The sequence below is a fragment of the Dama dama genome, chromosome 11 (genome assembly GCF_033118175.1).
Source record: "Dama dama isolate Ldn47 chromosome 11, ASM3311817v1, whole genome shotgun sequence".
Classification (NCBI taxonomy): domain Eukaryota; kingdom Metazoa; phylum Chordata; class Mammalia; order Artiodactyla; family Cervidae; genus Dama; species Dama dama.
The window spans coordinates 8,786,921-8,805,182 of NC_083691.1; the positions used below are offsets into that span (position 1 = coordinate 8,786,921).

Consider the following 18,262-nt stretch of genomic DNA (forward strand, 5'->3'; position numbering starts at 1 on the left):
GTTTAGCATGACTTTAAATTTTATACACTTATATATCAAACCATGACTATATCCCTGCAACTAGCTTCTTTGAACACTTTGCTTTTGAGGTTTGTACACTTTGAGAGCCATAACTCTAGTCATTTACTTACAGTGCTATGTAGCCTCCGACTGTGTCAATATCCCACTGATCCTCCATTCTCATACAGCTGGACATTTCATCAGTGATCATTTCTCATACTCAGCCAGCCAAGTCCTTCCATCTCATGGGTCCTCACTATTTGATGTCCAGATCCCTATAATAGCCTCGTCAGTCTTCTGGCCACCTCAACATACAATTTTAGGGTGGAAGAGACTTCCAAAAATGTCCAGAGACTTCCAGGTCCAGAGACTCAAGGATCACTTGGTGTCCAACCTGCCACCTATGGTAGTATATTCTCTAACAGATACTTGAAATATAGCTAACAAGTCTCAATTACACGCTATCGTCGTTGTTATTATTTAGTCTCTGAGTCGTGTCTGACTGTTTTGCGACCCCATGGACTGGAGCCCACAAGGCTCCTCTGTCCATGGAATTGCCCAGGCAAGAATACTGAAGTGGGTTTCCATTTCCTTCTCCAGGGGATCTTCCCAAGCCAGGGATCGAACCTGCGTCTCCTGCATTGCAGGAGGATTCTTTGTCACTGAGCCACCAGGGAAGCCCATTACACACTATTAACGATAAAAAAAAAAAAACAGTATGCCCCAGGGCACTCCATTCTCCCTGTCAAACAGTTTTGTTTTGTTTTTTTTTTTCTATATTGAATTGAAATCCATCACATTTTAATTGCCACCAGTTGGTCTGATGTCTTCACCCTTTCACTTCTTCTTAATTTCCTTATGATCACTTCCACACCCCAGTCAGTGGTCCTGTCTGGCCCACTCTTTCCCCATCTCAGCAATCCAGCCACACTGCCCTTCTTCCTTTCCTTTAGCCTGCTGAGCATCTTTCTCATCTTAGGACCTGGAAAGCTCTCTGCAAACTGCCTCTTCTTCTGCTTCTTCTTCTGGACTTCACCCCTACTCCCCAGACTAGAAATTATTAATACAAAGAGAATACTGGATTAATATCTGCCAGCCCTACTAGAATACAAGCATCCACAATGACAGGTTATCTTGGTTTTGTTCAGTGCAAAATCGTTACGTGTTACATAATACCTGGCACAGATATTAGCTCTTAGTGGGATTTTTATTGAATTATGAAAGAATGAATGAGTGAATAATAGTCAGCCAGCCAATCCTTTGGGGCCACATAAAACAAGATCACTTCCACAGGAAAGTCCTTCAAATGTCTGAAGAAAGCCACCAGGTCCCCTAGGATTTTTCTTCTTTGCAAGGGGCTGGAAGTGACACAGGAGGTCTGAGGCCAGCCATACAGATAGGTACCCAGAGAAGAGGCAGGACAAACACAGGGACCACTTCATAGCTTTCTCGAGGATCAGGCTGGGAGAGATACCCTCAGGTACTCACAAGGCCACTGTCAGCTGCTGCTGGAAGTGAGCAGCATTATACAGCATATTGGTGAAATTCGTTTCTGAGTCAGACCTGAAAATACTGTAAATGTTGCCTCAGGTTAATCTCAATAAATTTGCTTCAGAAGTTAATACAATGCCAGTAATTTGAGCAAACAAAGAAAATGCTGTGGGGGCCATCACAATGAATACATTGTGACATCATTCACTAGCCATTAGCTAACAATGAGGCTGGCATTTCCTTTGTCTAGTGGTTGGCATCTTTCAAGCAACAGGTAAAATAATTAAGTGCAACAGATCATGCTGTTACTTTACAAAGTGGATCAGCTGCAAGTGTCAAACTTATCCAATTGTGAACTTAAGATTCTTGCATTTTATTGCATGTAAGTTATAGTACAATAAGAAATTGCTTAAAAATGTTATACAGAGTAAAAAAGAAACGGTTATCCTACATTTAAATAAATTAACATCTGTATGTATAGAGAAATTCCACGTGCATAAGGGTTGCCTGATATTACTCAGCCCTGTAATAACCCACCATTAATTTACTGCCTGATTTTCGGCAAGAAACAGCCTTTCAGGGGCCCTCAGTTCTACAGCCGTAAAATGGGGCTTGATTTATGAATTAATTCAACAAATACTGATAAACATGGGACAGTCCTCATGGGGCTGTTGGATTTAAAGAGAAAACACATATTAGCATGGTGAATAGTCTGAGCACAACAATTATTTGAAGAAACAGAGGTTGTGCATCCATGTCCTTCATTAGCAAGAAGGTGTGTGCATTTGAACAACACAAGGAAAAAAAGTCTGTTTGTGGAAATCCAGAGATAAGCCAGACTCTCCTGTGATCTAAAATGCTCTAACTTTAAGAAATAGCAGTTAGGGAGGAAAAACTTTCCCTTTCCTCATCTATGTTCTATAACTGATGCCTGTGAATTAGGTTGACAAAAGACAGATGAACAGAAGAAAAAGCACAAATTTTATTTCTAATTTTACATGCACAAGGGCTGCACAGAAAAGAAAACCCAAAATAGCAGTTAGACTCAAAGACTTATATACCATTTTAACAAAGGGTGATAAATTGTGGAGAAGTGACTAGACATAAAAAAGGGGGCCAAATTTGGGGCTTCTGGGAGGGTCAGTCATGGGAAGGGAGCCACATGGGGGAAAGCAATGATAGATAAGGTTAATTAGAAAGGTTTGTTTATGTAGACTCACCTTTGTGCCATCTCTGTCTCTGGTAACAAAGGGTGTGGTAACAAGGGGTGTTCTCCTTCTCTTGGTAAAGAGAGGGGAGGGGGTACCTTCACATAGAGAAATTAATGCCCTGCTTTTAGGCAGATGGGGCAGGGCAGACAGTTCTTCCTATATCTGCCTTTTCTCAGCTGCCTTCAGCTCAAAATAATCCTTATGCCAAAGTAGCATTTTTGGGGTGGTGTATCTTGATCTGCTTTATAGCCAATATCAATATGTGAAAAATTCTTAGTCTCAAATATAAAGGCAAATGCTTGTGGAACTGACTGAATTTTGCCTTGAAATAACCCAGGAGAGGGGGAAGGCTCCTCCCACTGCTTTTAAAATGACCTCTATATTCTATTCTACTTTTTAGGACCAATTTAGATCCCTTGTTGTTATTTAGTCAGTAAGTCATGTCTGATTCTTTATGACCCCATGGACTGTAGCACACCAGGCTCTTCTGTTCTCCACTATCCCTGAAATTTGCTCACATTCATGTCCATTGAGTGGGTGATGCTATCAAACCATCTCAGTATTTGCCATCCCCTTCTCCTTTTGCCTTCAATCTTTCCCAGCATCAGGTTATTTTCCAACAAGCTGACTCTTCGCATCAGGTGGCCACTCCATACTTAACTTGTGCTCTGTTTTTCTCCAGATACATTCAGACCATGTACTGGAAGAAAAGCAGCTTACTCTGTGCTTTTAAGGTCAAACTATATTTGTGAAAGATTTTTTAAAATGTTTACTTCACCAAGGTACTCTGATCCTGAGACGGTCTACAAAAATGAGACTTTGAGACCAAGGATGAGAGAGTGGAGAGGGTAAGGGGGAAACGTTCGTCAAAGAAAGCAAAATAACAGATAGACCAAATTCACAGAATATAGAAAGCAAAAGGATTCTAACTAAGAACATTAGTTAATATAGGAGATGACAGGAAAACAACCAGCCTCCATCAAAGGCCAAATGGGATTTATTAAAATGAGGGTTAGTTTAGGTGAATTTAGGGCACGGCAGCCTAAACTATTTCCTTTTGCTTCTTATAAGCAATGATTAAAAAGAGTCATACTATCTAGTCACTATTTATAGTGCACCCTCATGGTGTTTTGTACTGTACTTTGAGATGAGGTGAGCACCAAAAATGGGTTGCTGGCCCTTGAGGACTGTAAAATTTGAAAGAATAGAAAATGCGAATAGTCAAAGGAATAAAATTTTTAGTAATGGCATAACCTCCTTGAGGAAAAATGATTGCTGTTAGTGATTGTTCCTCCAGGGGATGTGGAGCTCAGCAGTGCAGTTTCTGGTCCCAGAAAAGGACCAGGACATCCTGGCAGAGTGACACCATACTCCTCCCTGACTTGGATCACACAGAGCAGCAAGGCAGCGCTGAACCTTAGCCCACCCTTGAAAGGTGAGGCCCCATGTTCCTCTCCCTTCCATTCGGGCCACTCATCTCCCTGGGGCCCTCACTACTCCTGCACTTTCAAATACTGCCTCTATGCTAACCCAAACCAAACCTCCAACTCAAATCTTTTTCTCCAACTGCAAGTTCTGACTTCCAACTGCTGGAAGTGGTTCTGTGAACCCCCTGGGAGCCCCTAAAACATAACATGCCCCCAAGCACCCTCACTCCCACTCCTCACTCACACCTCGGTTAGCAGCACTGCCATGTTCTTCCTGGTCACTTGAGGTTCAGGTTCAGGGTCATCACCCAGATTTTCCCCCATATCCAACATCTAATCAGTCTCCAAGCCCCAGTACAGGCCTGCACAGTGTTGCCTTTGACTGGTGTATGTTTGTATGTGTGTATTTGTATTTCATTCTTTTTTAAAATTTTTAGTCATGTATATTTTTTGTGTCCTTTTTAAATTTTATTTTTATTTGTAAGATAATTGCTTTACAATGTTGTGTTGGTTTCTGCCGTACTACAATGTCAATGGTCCGTAAGTATATGCATATCCCCTTCCTCTTAATCCTCCCTCCTACTCCTCACCTCATCCCACCCACCTAGGTTGTCACAGGGAGCTTAACCTGGTACTCTATATGTCATTCTTTGAAGAGATAAAGCTCACTTCCTTCAAAATTCACAGAGTCCAAAGGGCCATACAAGAGAAAGTCTCTCCTCTCCTCCCTCTTGGCCCCACGCCCCCTCTCCCATTTCCTCTCCCCACCAGTAGCCTCTACTGTTTAGTGTGTATCTGCCAGAGATGCTGTGTGCATTTACAAAGAAAGAAAAACATATATTCCCTTTTGCCTTCGGTAAATACATTAGTAGTAAACCCTTCATAATTCCATTCTTTTTGTTATTTTTTCATTTAATGTACCTTGGCAATCTTTCCAAATCAGTACCAAAAGAGCCCCTGTAATTTTTTCCTTTGGCTACATACTATTCCACTGAGTAGACACACCATGTTTTATTTAACCAGTTTGCTAGGTAAATGGTTTTAAACCTTTGCTACTACTTATAAACTGCAATGCATACGCTGGTACATGCCATTTTGCACTTGAGGATATTTCCAGAATTATACCATGTCTCTTAGTCCCTTGTCACTCTTTCCCCTTTTCATTTCCACTCTCTCTGTTTTAGCTTAGACATTCATCATTGAAGAAGGCTCCTTATTGGCATCTTTGTTATATTACCTTTAACTTCAGTTCAGTTCAGTTCAGTCACTCAGTCATGCCTGACTCTTTGCGACTCCATGGAATGCAGCATGCCAGGCTTCCTTGTCCATCACCAACTCCCAGAGTATACTCAAACTCACGTCCATTGAGTCGGTGATGCCATCCAACCATCTCATCCTCTGTTGTCCCCTTCTCCTCTCGCCTACAATCTTTCCTAGCATGATGGTCTTTTCAAATGAGTCAGTTCTTGCCATATGACCCAGCAATCCCACTTCTGGGCATACACACTGAGGAAACCAGATCTGAAAGAGACACGTGCACCCCAATGTTCATCGCAGCACTGTTTATAATAGCCAGGACATGGAAGCAACCTAGATGCCCATCAGCAGATGAATGGATAAGGAAGCTGTGGTACATATACACCATGGAATATTACTCAGCCGTTAAAAAGAATTCATTTGAATCAGTTCTAATGAGATGGATGAAACTGGAGCCCCTTATACAGAGTGAAGTAAGCCAGAAAGATAAAGAACATTACAGCATACTAACACATATATATGGAATTTAGAAAGATGGTAACGATAACCCTATATGCAAAACAGAAAAAGACACAGAAATACAGAACAGACTTTTGAACTCTGTGGGAGAATGTGAGGGTAGGATATTTCAAAAGAACAGCATGTATACTATCTATGGTGAAACAGATCACCAGCCCAGGTGGGATGCATGAGACAAGTGCTCCGGCCTGGTGCACTGGGAAGACCCAGAGGAATCGGGTGGAGAGGGAGGTGGGAGCAGGGATTGGGATGGGGAAGACGTGTAAATCCATGGCTGATTCATATCAATGTATGACAAAACCCACTGAAATGTTGTGAAGTGATTGGCCTCCAACTAATAAAAAAAAAAAAAATGAGTCAGTTCTTCACATCAGGTGGCCAAAGTGTGACCTTTAACTTACCCAGCAAATATTTAGTGAGCACTTTCTATGTGCCAGATACTTTGTAAAGACCGGGAAGAACAAGAGAATTAAAAAAAACAAAACAAAACAAAATAAAACCTCCTGCTAGCCAGACCCATACACCCTAGCCTGCCTCACAATTGTCTAAGCTTTGGGAGGTTTTTAATCAAACTGCTCTCTTCTCTGTGTTTGGAATCAGTTGACAATTAGTGACAGGAGTCAGGCAAATGGAAATCGAAACATCAATTTCCTTATTGTTGTAGTTTCATTGGCAAATGTGGCCAAGACCAACAGCTACCTGGGCTTCCTACTACTTCCCCTCATTTAAACCCAGAGGCTTTCTCTCCAGCTCTGTGTTTTGAAACCAAGCAGACTTTTATTCAGGAGCAAACTAGGTTTTAAATAGCTTTTGAAAGCCATTTTAGAATGTTTAAATATGTACTGTGCTTAGTTGCTCAGTCTCTCTGACTCTTTGCAACCACATGGACTGTAGCCCATCAGGCTCCTCTGTCCATGGTGATTCTCCAGGCAAGAATACTGGAGTGGGTTGCCACGCCCTCCTCCAGGGGACCTTCCCATGTTTAAGTATGAAATTGCCTAAATATGTACAATGCCTTGATTATAAACTCTTTAACACATGACAACTTTCTCCAAAAGATCAACAAGTAAACCACTGCTAATTCAGCCTAGTGACAGAAATAAATCTGAACTGTACTTTTAAAAAAATTCACTTGTTGCTAGGATATTGTAACTAATCATACAAAGGACTGATGGTTTTAAAAAAAAATAGGCAGGGACTTTCCTGGAGGCCCAGTGGCTAAGATTACTGTGCTCCCAATCAATGCAGGGGGCCCAGGTTCAATTCCTGGTCAGGGAACTAGATTCCACATGCTGCAATTAGGACCCAAGGCAACCACATAAATAAATAAACAAATAAACAGTTTTTAAAAAGACTCAGCAGATAATTCAGATAAGATTAAAAACTTTAAACTTTCTTCCCTCAGCTCCTAGTTGACATCCTTTTAAGGCAGAATGGCTCTGAAGAACCATCTTTTCAATAGGTTTCCTTTGTCTTTTCCTAATGTATTGAGCTAAGGAGGAGACTGTGCCTCTTGTTACTGGTGTTGATACTGGCTGGACATTTGACTCTTCCAAGAGGAGGTCACAAACGTAGTCACAAAGCCACTTCAAGTCCTTCTCCGGTAGGTGTCTGAATAGCTGCGCTATCTCCACGTACTTGTCCTAGTTCAGGGGTGCCCTGTTAGAAATAAGAAGCCCCAACGGAGGCAGCAGTATGGGTGGTGGTACTAGCCACAGCAGCGTCGGAACCCTCCCTACCTCACATCCAACCAGTGAGAGGCATCCGGCCTGTGAGAGGCGTGTGCGTCTATGTACGGATTTGAGTTGGACCATAAAGAAAGCTGAGCACCCAAGAATTGATGCTTTTGAACTGTGGTGTTTGGGAAGACTCTTAAGAGTCTCTTGGACTACAAGGAGATCAAACAGGTCAATCCTAAAGGAAATCAATCCTGAATATTCATTGGAAGAACTGATGCTGAAGCTCCAATACTCTGGCCACCTAATGAGAAGAACTCACTGGAAAAGAACCTGATGCTGGGAAAGATTGAAAGAAGGAGGAGAAGGGGACAACAGAGGATGAGATGGTTGGATGGCATCACCGACTCAATGGACATGAGTCTGAGAAAGCTCCAGGAGTTGGTGACGGACAGGGAAGCCTGGCGTGCTGCAGTCCATGGGTCGCAAAGAGTCAGACACAACTGAGCAACTAAACTGACTGACTTTGCTTCTTGTAGGGTCGGACACAGCCCTGAAATGAGGTTATGAATGAGGAGGCATGAGAATGCAAAGAGACTCCTTGTGTGCCTTCTGCCCTCCCTTCGCAGCTGAAACCACTTTCTCAGAGGAGCCCCATGGCTTCCCAAATCATCAAACTCAACAGAAGATATTAGTTTTGATCTTCAAACTTTCTGTTACATTCAACACCTTCAGCCCCAGGCCTGGGTCCCACCACTAAGGATTCTAATTTAATCGGTTCCACGATCCATATTTTTGAAAAAACTTCCTAAGTTATTTTGGGATTGGCCAGAGGGCACTCTCCTTTTTGAAACTGCCCTCTGGCTTCTCTGACCCCTCCAAATTGTGTTTTTTCTACTTCCTGAGCCTTCCCACTGCTCACCAGAGAAGCAAGAACTGCCTCCTCTGCCCCCGGTAACAGACATTGCCCCAGAACTAGGAATGGAAATGTGACCCAGGCTGGGAAACTCAAGTCCTTTCCCAGGGGTCCTCTAACTGATGGGAAAACATTTTTTTAATTAATTTAGTTTTAATTGAAGGATAATTGCTTTACAATATTGTGTTGGTTTCTGCCATATATCAACATGTATACATCAACATGAATCAGCATACATACAACACGCCATACAGCAACACGAATCAGCCATAGGTATACACCAGGGCTTTCCTGGTGGCTCAGATGGTAAAGAATCTGCCTACAATGCAGGAAACTGGGGTTCTATCCCTGAGTAGGGAAGATCACCTGGAGAAGGCAATGGGAACCCACTCTAGGATCCTTGTCTGGGGAATTCCATTGACAGAGGAGCCTGGGGGGCTACAGTGCATGGGGTCACAAAGAGTCGGACATGACTGAGTGACTAACACTTTCACTTTCATACATATGTCAATGGGGAAGATTTGCCCTCTCAAGTTGCAAGTCTGAGAACATACCCCATGCTACCCAAGATCGCAGTCACTGGATTGCAGTCATCCATCCAACTCATGGATAGTAGGAGACACGGAGGTCAACAGGTATAAAGAAGCAGGGCTAAGGAGTGGGAGCTTGAGGGTGTGGACTGACTGTCCCTGGATCCAGTTGACCCTGAGGCACGATCTGTCCCTTTCCTTAGTTTGGTCACATGAACCTATACATTCTCCTTTTATGCCTAAATTATTTTGAGATGAGTTTCTGTTACTTACAATAAACAAGCCCCTCTGTAGTTCATCTCTTAGTTGGTTTTTTGGCCTACTCACTGCACACATCAGTGAAATTAACTTAAAAATCAGAGCCCAAACCATCACTGGTCTGTCTCAAAAATCACTCAGTGTCCCACTGTCTTGGGATTAAGTACAACACCTTTCACAACATGTCCCCCCGTCTGACTTTCCAGACTTCCTACTACTTCACCATACAAGTGGCAAATCAGGATCTGGCCATCCAGAACACCCTTCTCCTACCTCTGCTGATTAAAATCTATTCAAGAAAAAGAAAAGAAGGAAGGTTCTCCTCCTTTTTCAAGATCCACTTCACTTTACTCTAAGAAGACTCTTCTAAGAACTTCCTGCCTCCAAAGATGTAATTATATCCCTCCTTAGCCCCAACAGCAGTATCTAATGATCTCTGACTCATTCTGCCTCAGATTTTGTGCTGCCTCATCTCAAGACCCTCTCTTTAAGGGCATGACCACTACTCAGCTGCCAGAGTCAAAACTCTGAGGGTCACTTCCTCACCTCACCACCCATGCATTTACCAGGTCCACTCTAACTTTCCTCTTAATTATTCCTTAACCCAATCCCATTGTTCTTGACACTCATCAGAACACTTAATATCTCCTACCCAGCCACTCTGATAGGTCTCCCTGCTGCCAGCTTTATTCTTCTGCAATTTATCTGCCCACTGATACCAGTAATTGTTACAGTATGAAAATCTGATCATGCTCTGCTCTAGCTAAGAGAGTCAAGACCAAACTTTCTAGGGAGGAGGTTAAGCCCCCTACTGCCCAGTGACTTGGCTTCTGTCTGCCATCCCAGGCTCACTGCTTACCATTCCCCAGGAAGCACCAGCCAGACCAGACTATTTGTGGCTCCCCTCAAATCTAGAGTGCTTTAATGCTGCTGGCCTTTACACAGATGGTCTCCTCTGTCTGGAAATGCTCCCCTCACCTCTGCCTAGTAAAGTTCCCATCCTTTAGGTAGTCCCTCTGCTGAGAAATCTCCCTGGACTGCCCTAGGTAACAGCATTTCCACAAGCCCCAGCTTAATCTGGAAGAAGATGTTCCCTCTGCATGCCCAGTGCCTACAACAAGGCCCAGTGCAGCACACAGGTGCTCAGTAAGTTGATTTGTGATCACTCACCTAGAGCCAGAAATCCTGGAGTGTGAAGTCAAGTGGGCCTTAGGAAGCATCACTACGAACAAAGCTAGTGGAGGTGATGGAATTCCAGCTGAGCTATTTCAAATCCTAAAAGATGATGCTGAGAAAATGCTACACTCAATATGCCAACAAATTTGGGAAATTCAGCAGTGGCCACAGGACTGGAAAAGGTCAAGTTTTCGTTCCAATCCCAAAGAAAAGCAATGCCAAAGAATGTACTCTACAACTGTACTCATTTCACATGCTAGCAGGGTAATGTTCAAAATCCTTCAAGGTAGCTTCAATAATACATGAACCGAGAACTTCTAGATGTACAAGCTGGATTTAGATAAGGCAGAGGAACCAGAGATCAAATTGCCAACATCCGCTGGATCACAGAAAAAGCAAGAGAATTCCAGAAAAACATCTACTTCTGCTTCATTGACTATGCTAAAGCCTTTGACTGTGTGGATCACAACAAACTGGAAAATTCACCTTACATATCTCCTGAGAAACCTCTATGCAGGTCAAGAAGCAACAGTTACAACCGGACATGGAACAATGGACTGGTTCCAAATTGGGAAAGGACTATGTCAAGGCTATATATTGCCACCCTGCTTATTTAACTTATATGCAGAGTATATCATGTGAAATGCCAGGCTGGATGAAGCACAAATTGGAATCAAGACTGCAGGGAGAAATATCAATAACCTCAGATATGCAGATGACACTACCCTAATGGCAGAAAGTAAAGAGGAACTAAAGAGCCTTTTGATGAAGGTGAAAGAAGAGAGTGGAAAAGTTGGCTTAAAACTCAACATTCAAAAAAGTAAGATCATGGCATCCAGTCCCATCACTTCACGGCAAATAGATGTAGGAAAAATGGAAACAATGAGAGACTTTATTTTCTTGGGCTTCAAAATCACTGTGGATTGTGCTCGCTTCGGCAGCACATATACAAAATCACTGTGGATGGTGTTGCAGCCATGAAATTAAAAGACACTTGCTCCTTGGAAGAAAAGCTATGATAAACCTAGACAATATATTAAAAAGCAGAGACATCAGTTTGCTGACAAAGGTCCATATAGTCAAAGCTATGGTTTTTCTGGTACTCGTGTACAGATGTGAATATTGGGCCACTTAGAAGGCTGAGTGCCAAAGAATTGATGCTTTTGAATTGTGTTGGAGAAGACTCTTGAGAGTCCCTTGGACTGCAAGGAGATCAAACCAGTCAATCCTAAAGGAAATCAGTCCTGAATATTCACAGGAAGGACTGATGCTGAAGCTGAAGCTCCAATACTTTGGCCAACTGATGTAAAGAGCCAACTCACTGTAAAAGACCCTGATGCTTTCCCTCTCTGGAAAGACTTGGGGCAAGAGAAGGGGACGACAGAGAGTGAGATGGTTGGATGGCATCATCGACTCAGTGGACATGAATGAATTTGAGCCAATTCCAGGAGATAGTGAAGGACAGGAAAACCTGGTGTGCTACATCCATGGGTTTGGAAAGAGTCCAACACGACTGAAGAGAGTGAACAAGAACAAAGATATCCGAATCCTTTTCTGGCGAGAGCAGGCCTTGTATGACCATGGTACCTCACATAAGGCCCAACTTTGTGCTTGGTCAGCTTTCTTGATGTGCAGTGAGGTGCTGCTGTATTCTTCACTCCACAGAAGGAAGCCACCCTGTGGACACTGACATGCCATAAACACTTTGCTCTTACTTGCCCAGCTGAAGTTAGGAGACTGGCACTGGGACTAGACAGTGCAAATCTCTGCTCTATCACTTACAGAGCAGTGTCCTGGACACGTGTTTCCAACTCTTTTGGACCTCAGCTTCCTCATCTGTAAGATGGAGCCAGCAGTAGTTACCTCGTCGGATTTCTTGGTGAAGACCAAAGAGAAAACTTATTTGGTATGTCTGCACAAGTGCCTGGCAGAGGTAGCCAGGAAATTTGTTGAATGAATGAGTTAGTGAATGAAAGGCCCGCAGAATGGCAGCAATTCTTAAAGACACATCTCTCTAGTCCGTTTTCCAGAAAACCCAACATCTGACTCCCAGTGAGTCCAGCCCTAACGCCCCTGAACCTGGGGTACAGCCAAACCCCGCCCTCCCCGTTCCCACCTCAGTTTCGCTAGCCCTGCGGCCGCCAATCACCAGGACCTAGTTCCACCCCTAAACATATTCACCAATAGATCCCGGAAGGCTGCGGCCGCTACGCCTCATAGGCTGCCCGGCAGCTCTGCTCGCCCCTTTGACTACGTCATCCGCGCGGTGTACTGTGGGGCTTGTAGTATAGACAGAAGCAACGCCCACTGCAGGGTTCACTTTGAGGTTTGTGACTCTGGCCTGGAGCTTGGGAGGAAGGAGGAGCGGCATCCCCTCCATCTCACCTTCGGCTGATGAAGCCCAGGTTTCCTTGCTCTCCAGCGTAGTGCGCTGGGCCTGCCTGGACGCTAGTTATCAGCCGCCTCCCAAGAAACAGGAGCATTTCAGTCAACGTTCACTTAAATTTTAGATTTCAGTTTACGGTCAAGGAGACATTCATTTCCCTCATTCTCATAAGTGGACCTAGGGGAAGTGGACTGTGGGAAGCATGGCGGCAGCTCTGAAAAGCCAGCAGTGACTCCAGACTTCTCTGATTTCCTGGAAGAACCCACTGCAGAACTAGCAATCCTTAATTTATCTAAACCCTGTGAACCTTGTCTATTTCAAACTGCTTTATCGCTTAAAATCATGCAAGCTATCAATGGCTCCCCATTGCCTGAGATTTAAAAATGTATACCCCCTAGGGCTTCCCTGATAGCTCAGTTGGTAAAGAATCCATCTGCAATGCAGGAGACCCCAGTTCAATTCCTGGGTCAGGAAGATCTGCTGGAGAAGGGATAGGCTACCCACTCCAGTCTTCTTGGTCTTCCCTTGTGGCTCTGCTGGTAAAGAATCTGCCTGCAATGTGGGAGACCTGAGTTCGAAACCTGGGTTGGGAAGATCCTCTGGAGGAGGGAAAGGCTACCCACTCCAGTATTGTGGCCTGGAAAGTTCCATGGACTACAGTCCATAGGGCTGCAAAGAGTCAGACATGACTGAGCGACTTTCACTTTCACTTTAGCTAGGCATATAAGGTGCTTCATAGCTATTTGTATTTATTTATGTGTGGTTTACATTTAACATTTCTCAACATTTGCTGCATATGAGCATTCCCTAGGGAGCCGTATAAAATATTGGTGTCCCACCCTGACTTGGGAATCTTGGGCAGAATGTGCCGGCTTTCTGTTTCGTAGCTCCCAGGACGACTTTGTGCAGCCAGGGTTGCAGAACCACTGGTTTGAGAACCACTAGTTTAATGCCCGTCAACACTGCTGGGACCCACTTCCACGGATCCGAGCCTTTGCTCTTCAGGTTCCTCTGTTTCAAGTGGCTTTCTTTCCTTTTCCTGCCTGGCTGACAGTCATCCTGCCTGGCTAAGTGTGACTGCTTTTGGTTTTCCTCCCTGTCCTCCAGCAGATTCCTTCCTCCTGTAGCACTTTCTACACGCTCCTTTTTCTAGTGGCATTGGAGTTATTAATATTTGGTTACTTGTCTGCCTTCCTGGAAAGGCTGTCCCTGGATCAGAATCTCTGGGATGGGCCTCAGGCATCCGCTGTTGCTTACACCTGATAGGTGATTCTGATCCATGACCCTCGATGGAATTTAGGCTCGCAAAAGCACCAGGTACAGTAAGCATTGATAATTTTTGTTGCATGGAATCAATGAAGCATCTCTTGTTCTTAAGGCAATCATATTGTTGCAGCTAGTTGCCTTTGATTCCCCTGGAAAGCTAAGCACCCCTGTGTTGTAGTATCCTCTTCTTCATTCATTACTTATTCATTCATCCATCAAATACCGTACACCCTAACAAAGCCCTGGGGACTCAGGAGTAAATGTAATAAGAAAACATAGTTGCCACCCTCTGGGACCTAGAATCTATTAATATATTAGTTATAACATAGTTATTATTATCATTTCTTCTGAATAATAATTGGAATTTTCCAGTTATTTTCCTTCTAGATACTATTTGATATCCACAGGTGAGGAGATATCTTATTTCTTTATATCCTGAGTATGTTGCTGGCACACTGAGGACATCCTGTAAATGTTTATTGAATCAAGGTACCACATTTCATTGCACTTGTCACAATTTATTTGTGTGATTATTTGATTCATGGCTATCTGTTCTATGAGCTATAAATCGCCAGAGAACAGGAGCTGAATCTATTTTGCCTGCTATGCCTGACACAAGGCCTGGCCAGCGTAGGTGCTCAATGAACATGGCTAAGTAAATAGATAAATACATATAAGGCACCATTAAGAAACAGAAATGAAATCTCCCAATCAAATATCCACTCCCCTCTCCCTCCATACTCTTCCCCCCAAAGGTAATTTTCTTTCTGAGCGTTAGGGGATTTCAAGTTAGAGTGAGCATGAGCCCCAACTGAGATGATGCTTCTTTTACTTACTTACAGGTTGACCTGGGCCTCTACTTCAGGGTCTTTTGTTGGCCACGTCTGCAGGGGCTGGATGCCAAAGGACAGAGAGGACTTGGCTTTCCACAGAAGGGTCTGTGCCATCTGACTCCCGCAGGATCCTTTCGTCAGAGGCTCCATCAGTGGGCCTGGAGGCTGCAGTGCTGTACTGAAGCAGAGGGGTTGGGAGAGGCACTGAGAACAGAGAAGAACATGGGCCCAGTGCTGTCCTGTTCTGGCCACTCCTCCCTGGGGGCCAGCCCATCAGTAATAAGGGGTGAAGACAAGACACTCCCAAGATCCAGGTGCCCCACCAAGACTGCACCATACCCTTACTGCACACTGTGACATCACAGCTGCAGAACCATCCAAATCCTATCACAGCCCTTAGAGATGACTCTCCAGGCATTGGAGTCGAAGGTACAAGGAGGATGGTGAGTATGTGAACCATCACAGACTTATTTAGAAAAAGGCAGCATCCGCTGAGGAAGGGAAAGCTTGATCTGGAGTACCTGCAGAGGATGGACCTCATGGCCATCAGTGTTTAGTCCAGGAGTGCCTGGTTTATCTCCCAGCTTCCAATTAAAACAGCCAAAAAGAGCCTATACTGGCAACAATGCTGTAGACAAAAGGACCAAACTCACATTTCAAGAGTAATGGCATAGAGGAAGTAAGCAGTAACCACTTGTTGAATTAGCGAATGGATGGTTTATGCTAATTGAGAAACTGAGAAATACATTGCTGAAACAAGCCTGTTTCTTTCTCCAGTGACACAGTGAGGAACATGGGAAGGTGATTCTGGGACAAAAGAGGGCAGCTTTGTTAGGAAATGTAGGCATCCTGCTTTTTCTGATTGGAATTATTTTCTGAGCCAATCAACAGCATTCTTCCCCCATCTCTACCTCAAGTGACACACAAATAAACAAAGAAAATCCAACTACTTGGACAATAAAAATCAATCTTAGCTAACGCATGTCAAAAGGGACTCTTTATACTGTCTTCTCAATAAACGCAGTGATGAGGCAAAAGACAAGAGACTTGGTGGTCTTATTAGTGAGGAAGAGGCCTCTGACAGGGAGCCCCCATCCTGCTACAGGGTTTAGATGCCAAGAGAAGTGACTCCACACAGCCTGGGTGTTTGGAGCCAGATGGGCACTGCCCACTCCCAAGCTGCTACAGTGGTACCAATTATAGGCTGCAGGCGTGTTGCAAAAGAAAAAAAGGTCACTCTTGCCAGGTTTATAAGTGATGACCCAGCTCCCCCCATCACCTTGCCTGGGTCTGAGAACACAAGCTGCATACCTGACCCAGACTGCTGGATAATCTTACCCTAGCTGGCTACAGGCCACTTATCTCGGAAGCAACTCGACAGACATGAAAGGCTCAAGCCTTCCACGTATGACAAATGGCAAGGAGGGAAGGTTCTGGTATGTCTGTTGTCAGTTATTCTTTACTCACTGGGACCTCAAGTCTTCCAAAACCCAGAGCCCTAGGGGTTACAGCTGCCTTAGCAATAAACAAACAAATAATGAAGCAGGGTTCTGGGTGAGAGGCACAGTTTTTCTTTGAACCCTCTATAGATTTTTCTAAATTACAAAAATAACAGTTGTATGCAAAAGATTTATTAAGAAAATGTTCCTTTCTCAATTATGCAAGTTTTTTTTAAAAAAGGAAAGAGTGCGCTCCTATAAGAAACTGATAAGCAAGTGAAGGAAGCCGGACAGGGAGGTGAGGTTTCATTGTCAGGCAAAGTCCTATGAAGGAACAGCTTCAACTCAAGTGGAGCCGGGCTGTCCCACGTGGTAGCATCATGCCACATGTGACCACCGAGCAAGGAAATGCAGGCAGGGAAAGCAAGACATATGTGTGTAAAACACACACTGGACTTTGAAGACTTAGTACAAATAAAAAGGGATGCAGAAATTCTTAATAATTTTTACGCTGACAACATGTTGAAGATAAAGTGTATGGATTTTAATGTGGCTACTAGAAAATGTAAAATCACATACAGAGCTGGCTTTGCAATCTGCTTGAGGTCGGTTATGCATCAGAGCTGTCCCACCTGCGATGAGGAGCTGAGGGCCCTGGGTCGCGGGGCGGGGGCTGTAAACTCCAGGCACACAGTGCTCTCTGCACAGGTGGGCAGAGCAGCTGCAGTAAGCGCGAGGGTGGCACACCTAGGGAGAGTGGCCACCCAGGTGTGGGTGTCAGGGCAAAAGTGCACTGAAGAGGGGAGGGGAGAAGGTTCCACAAATGGTGAGGGGATCTGATGGTGTGCATGACACCCCCACTTCCAATCCCTTACCTCTCCCAGTTCAGTTTGGTATGATTCCCATCACTCCTCTGTCTACATATTTGCAACTTTTATGTGCCATATGTACTGAGACTATAATAGCGCTCTGTAACTTGCTCTTCTCTCTAATCCAGTCTTGGATATCTTTGTAAATCAGTAAATACAGATACATCTTTAACATGGAACATTACAGAAGGAAATAACCTCATATGTTGATTATATTCTTTTAATCTTTAAATACTAAGATTGTTTCATTGTTTTAGCATGTTATTGATTATCCCTTTCATCTTTAAAATTATGTTTAGAAACACTTAAATGCTAATTCTTTTAAACCTTTCCACTGTTTAATTTTGTCTTTTTGCCTAACTTTACTCTTTGAGTTTTTGAGTTCTTTTTTTTATACTCTCATCTAATTCTTTAGCTTCATTTTCTTAACTGTTCAGATGCTGCCTCATCACTGTTAATTTTAATCCTTTTCCTCATTTCTGTTATCTTTTCTAGTCTTAACATTCTAATTTAAAAAAATGTACATCCCTCTTAATCTTCTGACTTATTTTATTTTTCTTGTCTCACTATTTAAAATGTTCAGCAGAGGAAGAACTTCTTGGAAAGATGGCAGAGGAAGTGCTCATCTGCATAACTCCTTGGAACCCATGGAAATAAGCAAAAATAACCCAGTACACAGAAGAAAACCTATGGGAACAAGAGAATGAAGAAACTCCATGCTATGATCCTGAAGATCTGCTGTACGGCAAGAACATTCTAAAGGCCCACAGTGCCCGATCTGGAGAAATGAGGCCCGGAAGCATGAGCAGCGCTGGGCAGAAGGTATTTGTTCTTTTTTCTTTTCCATGGCCCCAGCTTTCTAACAAGAAGTGGTGGCCTAATCTGAGGAAAGGCTGAAGGAGAGAAGGAAGAGTATATCTTAAGAGCCATCTGAACCTCTCAAAAGATATTACCCAAGTACATTTGAGCCCACTAAAAGAAGGCCCGTGAATAACGGGGAACCCCACT

At 43.7% G+C, this 18,262-nt stretch overlaps 1 protein-coding gene across 1 annotated transcript in view; it reads right to left on the minus strand.

Moving 5' to 3' along the window:
• The window catches only part of GARNL3 (GTPase activating Rap/RanGAP domain like 3), a 159,664-nt gene that overhangs the window by 125,366 nt on the left and 16,036 nt on the right, over positions 1-18,262 (minus strand). The window contains exon 2 of the mRNA XM_061154616.1: positions 14,954-15,124. Within this exon, the coding sequence (XP_061010599.1) occupies positions 14,954-15,096 (143 nt within the window). The 5' untranslated portion in view covers positions 15,097-15,124. The remainder of the gene's footprint in view (positions 1-14,953; positions 15,125-18,262) is intronic.